Source organism: Oryza sativa, chromosome 2 (assembly GCF_034140825.1).
Source record: "Oryza sativa Japonica Group chromosome 2, ASM3414082v1".
NCBI lineage: Eukaryota > Viridiplantae > Streptophyta > Magnoliopsida > Poales > Poaceae > Oryza > Oryza sativa.
Window position 1 is genome coordinate 34,504,284 of NC_089036.1, and position 11,756 is coordinate 34,516,039.

The following is an 11,756-nucleotide window of genomic DNA, read 5'->3' on the forward strand; positions in this document are numbered from 1 at the left end:
ATAGCAGTAGATGTAACATTTAATCAGAAGCTATCTAAAAACTAAAGGTGAAAAAAAAAACATACATGGATATCATATCCTGCAGCAGTAAAAATAGTATAGATGGAACGTCAGTCAGCTGGTCTCTACAAAAATTAAGCACACACAAGGGCAGCACCACAGCGGTATAAACAATATGGATCATTGTAAGTATGGGAATGTTGTACCGAAGAGAAAAATGCAAACACCATCCAATCAAATAGCGGGCAAAAAAGGTGAAACGTAAGTGAAGAATGCAGGTCTCCAAATACCTGCCCATGTTGGTTATTTGTGACAGTGAGACCTTGAGTACTGAATCATTACCATTAGCTGGAACAATGTTGCCGCTAGCTGGATCCAGTCACAATTGGATAAACTGCAATATTTGGACAGTTTAAGAAACCATGTCATCTGTGTCAGCGAATATTTTAGCCTTGTTAGAACTTTAAGTCAATAGAATAAAACTAACTAAAAAATATTGTGCCCAGTTTTTTGTTCTATTTTTATTGCTACAACATAAAGTTCTATAAATGGCTTCAAGAGTGCACAATAGATATAAATAAACCCATATAAACTAATGAAAGAGCAAAGAATGGTGAACCACATGTCACCACAATAGAAGATTTGCGCCTGAAACTATTGTGGAGAATGATAATTGCTCGTCAAGTGATGAGGTGGTAATTGATCATCAAACTTTGTCCTTATACTGGCCAGCTACCTATCCTTACAAGTGACAGAGTTGCAGGTCTCAGCAAAAACATTTTCTTTTTTCCTGAGAAGGGATGCAACGATAATCTGAACAAGACTTGCCATATGAAGTATCTAAATTGGCCATAGTGAAATGATAGATAGACCTGTCTTCAGAATTACTTCCAAAATATTATAGTTATAATTCGAAAAGTCAGAATCACAAGTTTCATGCAAATACATTTTATGACTTTTTGGGGGTCTCGACAAGCAATGTAAAGATAATCTGAAGAGGTTTTACCTATAGAAAGTAGTCAGAAATTAACATCAGGTAACATATAGCAAGAAACATTGACAGCCAAACATCACTTTGAAGACCTTGTCATCTTCATTCCTTTCAGACTCTCATGTTTTTCAGACTCAGCTGAGTAGTAAACTGATCTGGCAGCCCCCTGCACAGCTTTCAGAGAGATCCGATGGCAACCTATAATGGTCAGGGATTCCAAGTTCTGTGCATGCACCAGCTCAGACACTCCATTGTCAGTCACACAAACACACTTCCGGAGTGTTAGATTCCGCAAGTTCGGGGTGCGCGCGATGGAACGCATGCCTAAATCCCCTATAAACATGCAATCCACAAGCTCGAGTGTCTCCAGGGATCTTGAGGATGACAGGCCCTTCATTCCCTCGTCGTCAAAATTGCTGGCACCATTAAGCATGAGAACACGAATTGGACAGGACTGAACGAGGTTTACAATACCCTCCTGTGAAAAGCCTACTTCTGACGGATAGTCCTCGGAACAAAATGTAAAGGTGAGCTCAAGAACCTGAAGCATAGGGCAGTAGAGAGCCAGGGCCTTAAGGCTGTCATTGGTCAATGCTGTCCGAAAATAAATAGCATGACACAACAGAGGAATGAGCCTTAACGAGAGGCTTCTGAGGTTGCCGCAGTTCTGGAATAGTGCAATCACATCGTTGTCAGTTAGACCAATGACATACTCCAGCCAAAGTTTCTCCAATGCTCTGCATTTCCCCAAGAGAAAACGGAGTCCTATCTCTGGCTTAGTTACAATATGCGCCAACCTCAGTTCCTTCATATTTTCACAGCAGATATCGTACCTGTATGGGTAGTGAGCAACATAGGCAGGATCACGGGCTGCCGATGACCAGTAATTTCTGTTGATCTCATACTCAAACCTTTGCAGTTTCATGAATCCTCGGCCAAACTTAAGGAGGTCATACTGGCTGATTCCCTTACTGTTAGAATTTCAATGGTTACTCTCATTGAGAAGAGGATGGCACTCGAGATGGGGCAATTTTCTGGTTTTCTTCATTCACTAAACACAAAAGCCATGTCCTCCCAAAGAGGATTGGATACATATTTATAGCTGCTTGTAGCAGCCATGCAGCCATGCTAGTCTAAGAGGGTGCTGTCAGCATCCCAACAAACTGTCCTAGAGCATCTCAACAAACTGCTGTCCTAACTGTCCTAGAGCATCCAAACTGAAAGTAGAGATGCTGTCCTAGAAAGCTGAAAAGCAGGAAAAAGGCACCACAAGACCAAGACCAACCAGCCAAGACTTATTCCTACATTCTCCCCCTAAGTCTTGTGCGCCGTCTTGTGGGAGAGTTGAGCCATCCCGATCCGGGAGCAAAGCTCAAGGAACTTGATCCTCCCAAGGGGTTTGGTGAGCAAATCCGCAAGCTGGTCCTTGGTGTTGATGTAGCTCGCCTTGATGCTCCCTTCCTCCAAGTAGCTTCGGATGAAATGGTACCTCACTCGGATGTGCTTGCTCCGTTCGTGAAAAACGGGGTTTTTTGCCAGGGCCAGAGCGGACTTGCTATCCACCCTGAGCTCCACCGCTCCAGTATCTCTGCCGAGGAGATCACTAAGCAGTCGAGCAAGCCAGAGCGCCTGGGTCGAAGCGGCGGATGCTGCCATGTACTCGGCCTCGCAGCTGGACAGGGCCACCACCTGCTGCTTGATTGACTGCCAGCTAACGAGGCACTCGCCGAGGAAAAAGAGAATCCCGCTCGTGCTCTTGCTGGTGTCGATGTCGCCGGCGTGGTCGCTGTCGCTGTACCCGACGAAGTGTGCCTTGCCAGGACACCTCGGGTAGTAGAGACCGTGGTCGAGAGTCCCCGCAACGTAGCGGATGATCCTCTTCACAGCCTGCTGGTGCTCCGTCGTCGGTCGCTGCATGAACCGACTGACGTAGCCGACGGAGAAGGCCAAGTCCGGCCGTGTGTGGGTGAGGTAGCGAAGGCTCCCCACAAGACGTCGGTACTGTGTAGCATCCACCTCCTCCGCTGTGCTGTCGCGGCTCAGCTTCAGTCTCTCCTCCATCGGAGTGAGAGCTGGGTTGCAATCGGTGAGCCCAGCCAGCTCAACGACGCGCTTGGCGTAGGCGGTCTGTCGAAGCGTGATCCCGGAGTTGTCCTGGTGCACTTCGATCCCCAGGTAGAAGGAGAGAGGCCCCAGATCACTCATCTGGAAGGTGGCCTTCATCTCCTCCTTGAACGCCGCGACCTCTGCATCCTTGGTGCCGGTGATCACTAAGTCGTCGACGTAGACACCCACCAGCAAGGCATTTCCTCCATTGCCCCGCCGGTAGATGGCCGCCTCGTGCGGGCTTTGCTCGAAGCCCATCCCCTTGAGCGTGGAATCCAACTTGGCATTCCACGCCCTCGGTGCCTGCCGCAAGCCGTAGAGGGCCTTGTGCAGGCGTAGCACCTTGCCCTCCTTGCCGGGGATCACAAATCCCGGCGGCTGGTGCACGTAGACCTCCTCCTTCAAGTCGCCGTTTAGAAACGCCGACTTGACGTCCATGTGATGGACGCCCCAGCCTTCCTGAGCAGCCAGCGCAAGAAGGAGTCGCACGGACTCCATCCGTGCCACGGGAGCGAAGGCATCGTCGTAGTCGATCCCCTCCTGCTGCACGAAACCGCGTGCCACCAAGCGAGCCTTGTGCTTGACGATGGCTCCGGCTTCATCCCTCTTCAGCTTGAACACCCACTTAAGGGTGATCGCGCGGTGACCACGAGGGAGGTCAGCAAGCTCCCAGGTGCGGTTCTCCTGAACCGCGTCCATCTCCGACTGCATCGCGGCACGCCATGCCGCGTGTTTCTCGGCCTCTGCAAAAGACCGAGGCTCACCGTCGTCGCACGCAAGGTGCAACTGCGCCTCCAGGTTGCGAGGCACCAGTCCCGGCACCGGCTGGTCGCCGAGAAGATCCTCCATCGTACGGTACCGTAGCTGCTCGCCGTCATGGTACGCGTCGATGCGCTCCCCGTCGTGGGAGAGCGGAGTAACGAACTCCACCGGGCTGCGCTCAACACGAGCTGGCGTCGGAGTAGACGTGCCCGGAGGAGTGGCTGTTGGTGCTGGAGCGTGTGGGGACACCGGCTGGGGTGGTGTCGACGAAGAGCTCGTCGTAGTCGAAGTCGTGGCCCGAGGGTGTGTTGGTGTTGGAGTCGGTGGAGGCTCGGGGACTGGGGTAGACACGCTCGGTGAAGAAGAGCTGCCTACTCCCCCAGCTCCCTCGAAGTGGACGTACTCGATGGTGAAGTCGTCGTACGTCGGAGTCGAACCATCATCCACCGCCTTGTCCCATACCCACCCTCGCCCTTCGTCGAACACAACATCGCGCGTAATGCGCACACGCTGTGTCTCCGGGTCGAGGATGCGGTAGGCCTTCGAGCCCTCCGCGTAGCCGATGAACACCCCTGGGGTGCTCCTGTCGTCGAGCTTGCCGATGTGGCCAAGCTCCTTGGCGAACGCGAGGCAGCCGAAGACCCGCAGGTGGGAGACCGCCGGCTTGCGCCCATGCCAAGCCTCGTACGGTGTCCTGCCATCGAGGGCCTTGGTAGGCGAGCGGTTGAGGATGTAGGCGGCCGTCACCACCGCCTCCCCCCAGAAGATGGCCGGCATCCCCCTCTGCTTGAGGAGGGCCCGAGCCATCCCCACAACCGTCTGGTTGCGCCGCTCGACGACGCCGTTCTGCTGTGGGCTGTACGGCGCGGTGTAGTGGCGCTGAATGCCCTCATCAGCGCAGTACGACGCGAATTCAGCCGCCGTGAATTCGCCGCCGTTGTCGGTGCGCAGCACGCGCAGCTTGCGGCCGCACTCCGCCTCTGCAGCAGCCTGCGCATGCCTGATGGCGTCCGCAGCCTCTCCCTTGCTGCCGAGGACCATCACCCACATGTAGCGGGAGAGGTCGTCGACGAGCAGCAGGAAATAACGTCGTCCTCCTGGTGTGGCCGGTGTCACTGGGCCACACAAGTCCCCGTGCACGAGCCCGAGCCGCTCCTTGGCTCGGAAGCTCGTCTGCTGGGGAAAGGGGAGCCGCCGCTGCTTTGTCACCACGCAGACGTCGCAGAGCTGCTCCACGTGGTCAAGGCACGGCATGCCTCGCACCATCTCCTTGGCACTGAGCTGCTTCAGGGCCTCGAAGTGGAGGTGCTCGAAGCGCTCGTGCCACTGCCACGCCTCGTCGTCCCGACGAGCGGCGAGGCAAACTGGATGTGCGACCTGCGCGCTGAGGATGTAGAGTCGATTAGTGCCTCTGGTTACCTTGGCAAGAAGGCGACGACGGCGATCCCAAATCCTCATGAGTCCGTCCTCGACCAACACGCGTGAGCCGTTCTCATCCAGCTGTCCCACGCTGATGATAGAATTCCTCAACGCGGGGATGTAGTAGACTCCGGTGAGCAGCCTGTGCTCACCGGACTTGGCGGTGAAGGTGACGGAGCCAACACCCTTGATCTCCACGCCGGAGGCGTCCCCGAACTTGACGGTGCCTCGGACGCTGGAGTCGAACTCGGTGAAGAACTCCCGTCGGCCGGTCATGTGATGGGTGGCGCCGGTGTCGAGGTACCACCCATCAGCCTTGTCGTTGCTGGAGCCGTCGCAGAGGGAGACGAGTACCTTCGGCTCATCAAGGTGGAGGAAAGCCGCTGCGGCCGGTGCCGCTGGAGGTAGCTCGATGCTTGCGTGAGCTAGGAGCAGAGCCGGCTCTTCCTCCTCCACCCGTGCGACGTGGGCCTGGCCGCGTCGTGGCTGTCGACAGTCTTTGGCCCAATGGCCAAGCTTGCCACAGTTGCGGCAGGTGTCGTCTCGTGCCGGCTTGTGGTTGCCGGTGGCAACGCCCTGGGCGCCTCTGCGGGCGCCACCCTCGGCACGTCTTCGCGCCCACCGTAGCTGGACACCTCCCCGCGCCTTGCGCGGCTTATGGCCGCCTGTCGGGGAAGATGACTCCCCCTTCCTCCCGTCACCCTGAGAGGCCTCCCACTGCTCCCGAGTGAGATGGAGCTTCCCGCCGATGGTGATGGGCCCCGAGAGAGGCCGTGGCTCATCACCATCGACGACCTTGAGGCGACCTAACGCCTCCTCGATCGACATCGTGGAGAGGTCCAGCAGAGATTCAATCGAGCGAGCGATCTGCCTGTACTTCTCAGGGACGCAGCGGAAGAGCTTCTCGACAGCTCTCTCCTCGTCGTAGGTGTCGTCGCCGTACTGCACCATTTTCTGCAAGAGAGTGTTGAGACGGAGAGCAAAGTCATCAACATCCTCACCTGGCTTGAAGGCCAGGTTCTCCCACTCCTTGCGGAGTGCCTGCAGTGTGGACTTGCGGGCGCGGTCGCTGCCGATGCGTGCCGCAGCGATGGCGTCCCAGGCCTCCTTGGCAGTCCGCTTCTGGGAAAGCGAGAACTGCATCTCGGGCGGAACTGCAGCGATGAGGGCATCCAGTGCCCGCCGATCCTCGTCGTAGTCGACGTCACCGTACCGGACTGCCTCCCACATGTGCCGCACCTGGAGCCTCACCCTCATCACCGCGGCCCACTCGATGTAGTTGGTTTTGGTGAGGGTAGGCCACCCACCGCCGGGACCAAAATCCCTGACCACCGTCTGGACGCCGTGGTGACCATGGCGCCGGTCAGGGGAGAGGGAGCCGTGCCGCCTGCGAGGGCCGCGTGCGGGCTCCGGGCTGCCGCCGGCACGCCCGCGCCCGTCTGGGTTCCCGTCGGCGGGCGCACGGTCCCTTGGGCCGCCGCCGCCGCCGTGGAGGTGGGCTGCTGCCCACCGCTCTGCTCGCTCCCGTGCCCTTCCTCTTGCCAGCTCCTCAAGCTCCCTGTCAGCGGTGATGTCGCCGGCGATGGAGCCGTTGATGCTGCTGCGCAAGGTCTCAACCTCTACCTCCGCCGCACGTGCCGCATCTTCCGCCGCCTCCGCCTCCGCCTCCGCCCTGGCTGCTGCCAACTCCGCTGCCGCCAGTCTGGCCGCCCTCGCTGCTGCTGCAGCGGTCTGAGCCGTTGCTCGCCTGCGCTCTTCTGCTGCGGCGAGCTCGGCGTCCTGCTGACGCCGAGTGCTCGAGGCGACCGAACGCCGAGACCGAGCGTCGGACATGGCGCACCTCCGGGGGGCTGCTGTGTGGAGAGGGGGAAGGGAAAGGGGAAGGAGGAGCAACCGGTGCTGCTGCTGCTGCTGCTGGCTGAGAGCTCAACCGAGCTTGGGAAGGGGTGGAACAAGAGATGTTTAGCCTACAGGAAAGTGTGGCTCTGATACCAGATGTTAGAATTTCAATGGTTACTCTCATTGAGAAGAGGATGGCACTCGAGATGGGGCAATTTTCTGGTTTTCTTCATTCACTAAACACAAAAGCCATGTCCTCCCAAAGAGGATTGGATACATATTTATAGCTGCTTGTAGCAGCCATGCAGCCATGCTAGTCTAAGAGGGTGCTGTCAGCATCCCAACAAACTGTCCTAGAGCAGAGCATCCCAACAAACTGTCCTAGAGCATCTCAACAAACTGCTGTCCTAACTGTCCTAGAGCATCCAAACTGAAAGTAGAGATGCTGTCCTAGAAAGCTGAAAAGCAGGAAAAAGGCACCACAAGACCAAGACCAACCAGCCAAGACTTATTCCTACACTTACAATCCTTTACCACAAGTTCTTCCAATGATCCGGCCCTGCCAAGGTACTCCAGCCACTCCACACTTCCTACTTTCATGCAATCAACAAGGTGGAAAGTACAAAGACTCTTGCAACCAACTGCCACCGAGAGAAGCCCTCTTGAACTTATTGCTGGTGCAAAGTTCAGCCTGAAAGACCTTAGTTTCTTGCAATAAGCCAGATAGCCAATACCAGAATCATCGATATAGGAGCAGAAGTTTAATGTGAGATCGGTCAGTGAAGAGCAGTGAGACGAAAGCACAAGGAGCCCTTGGTTGTCCAACTGCTTCCCGTGGATAGATATCCAACCAGAGTAATCAATCACTACTTTCCACAAATTAGGGAACCGGGAGCATAGTGATGCCAAAGCTTCAGTTGCCGGGTGAAGACCACAGCCAACATGGATAGCATCCCTTTGCTCCGCGTCGATAGTGTAGAGCTGCTTCGACACAAGGGAAAGAGAGTTACGATCACTTGTCTTGGCAATCCTCTTGATGATCTCTGCGAGCAGTGGCTCTGACAGGTTGTCCATTGGGCAATACGGTTGCCTTACTTAAGCAATATCAATGTTCAGCTGGCACTACGGACTGGCCTAAAAGTAATAAGAATGAAACATATGAGATGTGATAGTCAGATGGAATTAATGATATTAATTTAGAGGTAATACTTTCGATAAGATGGCAGGAGTGTTTCCAATTCAACTAAGAGGTAGATTTAGATTAGCAAATAACTTTAAATGAGGGAACCTCCCTATGCATTTATAAATGACTAAGCAAATAAAGAATATGCAATTAGTCTAACAACCTGATCAACTGAATTACTGAAGCAGATAATAAAAAGGGAAGTTTCTAACAAGCAAATGAGCAGTGCAAGTCCAGAAATACTAGCATTCATCTGCTGAAACTGAACTAACATATTTGGAAGCACTTTACTAGTAACATGAATGAAAATCACGCGTATAACAAGGTGCAGACGTGCAGTGACTCATTATTATTTTCTACAATTCACTACCTTCACAATAAACAGTACCTAGGACAGACAGCGCCAACTTTATCTCTAGTAGTCTAGTTGGCTAAGAAACATAAGAATTGCAAACTATTCCGAACCCAATTAAGAAAAACCTCAAACTATTCTCGCCCTTATTATCTCAATAAAAAAAATCTCAATCAGAACAGGGGAAGGGACTGAAAACACAACTAAAATTAGAGACCGGATCATAGATACCTTAGAGAAATCAAGGACCTCAAGATTGGGGGTTTCAGAGAAGGAAAATCCAAGAAAAAGAAAGAGGCGTCGTTCTTGATCCTTCAACGCAAACGGAAGGCGGAGAGCACCCAAGAAACGGCGGCGGAGACCGAAGATTTTGGGCGGAGAAGCACCGCCCTCTACTGCCACGGAGGAGGAGATCGAGTGCTAAAACCCTCGCCTCGCATGGCGTCTAGCGATGAACACCACGGCGGCATGATGTATCCAGGACCAAACGATAAGGACGAAAATAAGGGCATTTTGCAAACGATCGACCTAAACAAGGATCTTTTTGCAAAGGAAAAAAAGTTTGATTTACTCCGTAATTCGAATACCAGACATTTAGTATCCTTCAGTTATTTAAATCGGACAAATAACTTAAAAGTTAACAACCACGATAATTTGAGATGATAATTCAGATCTTTTCCTTTTGCAAAATAGTGATACTAGCAGATTAGCAGTCCAAGAGAGGATCCTTTTTGAAAAAAATGGGACAGAAGTGCTCAAAAGTTACCCCGTAATTCGAATACCAAACATTTAACATCCTCAGTTACTTAAACAAGACGAATATCTCAAAAATTAATTCGGACGACCACAATATTTTAAACGTTTTTTTCTTTTGCAAAATAGTGATACTAGCAGACTAAGCACGATAAATTGAAAGAAGTAGGACTTCTACCAATGCTAGCGACACTGCTACCAAAATAGACCGAACGTTCAGATAATGAGGTTCCTTGCCGCCCTCTGTAAGGGTTGCAATGGGGCAAATGTAATTTTCGCCATGCCAAAAATGCATTTTTCTAGTTTTTTTCCATCGTATCTGTCCCTCACGTCACCCTGCCGTCCTTCTCGAGAACGGCAGGGTCTACTTCTGTAAATATTATTACCGGTACAATATTTTCTGTAAATATTAAAAAATAAAAATGAAAAAAAATTTCCGTTCTCTAGCTGTCTAGCACAAGGGGTATTTCCCTCTCCAATTGCCCTGATGGGCCGGAATCCCAGCCCATCCAAATAGGCCGAGAAGCTCAATATGGGCTCTACTTACACTTGATGGTAGCTTTTTTTTTTTCAAATTTACTTTTGGAGAAACAATTACTTCCTCTTTCTCATTCTGAGAGAAGAAGAAAATAAAATAAAAATAAAAAGTATTGCAACTTGGCACTGAGAAGTGAGAACAGATAGAAAAACATCAGGAAGCACAAAGGGTGGCTAGGTGGAGCAGAAGTGCAGAACACTTCGTTTTTCCAGTGAAAAGGATGTAGTGTCCTTTCTTCTGCTCATGATAAGAGGATTCCTCCAATCATAATCTGAAGAAAAAAAAAGTTTCATCTTATCTAGAATGAAGCTATAGGACTGTACTACAGGCAGTAGCAGTACAAAAGACATTAGTAAAAATTCCCAGCTTAATTAATCAGTTTGTGTAGCTTTAGTTATATTATGTCATTATATGCAGAGCACAGTATTTTGGTTGATCATTGTTCAGGCATAAAATCTGTTGATGCAGCACTGCAGTGACAAAAAGAAACAAGAGAAATCGAATTATATATTTATATATCTGGTACCCTACCAGAACTATATAAGAAGCGATCAAAAGAGGCAGAGTGATGATATGCATGCTCATGGTTGGAGCATAATAACTTATGCTGAAGAAGATGTCAGAGTTGCACTAATCAAGCACTAGCTTAATTAGCTAAACAAACAAATCTCTTGTCTCATCCACCAACGACCAGGGAATTGTTGCTAGGTGAATCATAATCCACATCATATTACTTGTGAGCTAGCTAGGAAGCTAGGCAAAATAAAAAAACATAATCAATTCTATTATTCTAAACCAAACTGTGTCCTTTTAACTCTTTCTGTTAAGTTGATTTTATGATGTCCCTGTCCTGTCCGTCCATTGCTATCACCAACTTTTGCAAGGAGAGGAGCAGAGAAGAGAGATCTGGCCGTCTTCTTGCTTGTTGCGTTTGGTGTCATGGTCCGGGCCCACACGGCAATTGCCCAATTCTCATCTCCTTTTGTCTGTCTGTCAGTGTAAGCACACACAGGCTGCGTAAGCACTACGAACACCTGCAGCTCACTGTCCGGATCGTCTGCATTTGCATCTTTCAGAAGAGAATGAATCTTGCAGATTAGTGGTAAAAGATCTGTCCAGTGCCCCAGCAGCCAGTTGATTGATTAGTCATTGATGTTCTAGTGGCCAAAACCACAAGTCTGAAAGGAGTATAAAGGAAACAGGTAAAAATGATTTGGGGAAAAAAAAGAAACAGGTGCATGAACTTGTCAGCTTCACTGTTAATTCCATGGTTTTTATTGTATCTTGGTCTGCATGTTGATCGCCAAGGAGAGATGGATGGATCAATACATGCATGGGCAGATGATCGATTGTAGCGTGGAGAAATGGAGAATCCGTCTGCAAATTGGAGGCTTGGATTTTATCCTCTCTTTTTTTTTGTCACTTTTGTGGCGATTACGACTGCTGGTGTGAACAGGTGCAGCTGACGAGAATCTGCTTCGGAGACGTTAATTATAATTAATTAAATTAGGTAAAGAAAAATAGCGATCGATCGTTGCAGCGTGTGGCTGCAATTTGGCCTGTCTGTTCTTCATTCCTTTGAAAAAGGAAAGAGCCGTCCTTTGCTCGGAATTGCTGGGAATACTATAGCCCATCATCTCGTATGATTCGAGATGGACAGATTGATCATTGGTTCTTGCTGTGACTGCATCGATCGCCAGCTGCGTCGGCTGCCAATATTCCACGGCAATTTTTTTTATTTTGTCTCTTCTCTCTTGATTATTTCTGTTTGAGTTGGCTGGTGCAGAGGTTGTGTGTCCTGTAGAGAGATTAG

General features: G+C 50.8%; 1 protein-coding gene across 1 annotated transcript; it reads right to left on the reverse strand.

Annotated features, from left to right (window-relative positions):
- Positions 1-70: 70 nt before the first annotated feature.
- Positions 71-9,034, reverse strand: LOC4331027 (F-box/LRR-repeat protein 14). Its single transcript, XM_015770341.3, has 4 exons — positions 8,884-9,034; positions 7,638-8,251; positions 1,007-1,962; positions 71-394 (listed from the first exon to the last, which is right to left on the reverse strand). The coding sequence occupies exons 2-3, from the start codon at positions 8,189-8,191 to the stop codon at positions 1,071-1,073; spliced, it is 1,446 nt and encodes a 481-aa protein (XP_015625827.2). The 5' UTR covers positions 8,192-8,251; positions 8,884-9,034; the 3' UTR covers positions 71-394; positions 1,007-1,070.
- Between the last annotated feature and the right edge of the window lie 2,722 nt (positions 9,035-11,756).

Bases quoted from the DNA above. Each gene is read 5' to 3' on its own strand.
- LOC4331027 (XM_015770341.3), bottom strand. From the start codon at position 8,191: ATGGACAACCTGTCAGAGCCACTGCTCGCAGAGATCATCAAGAGGATT. The intron at 1,963-7,637 runs GTGTAGGAATAA...AAATTCTAACAG, and splicing joins CTTGTGGTAAAGGATTGTAA to TAAGGGAATCAGCCAGTATG.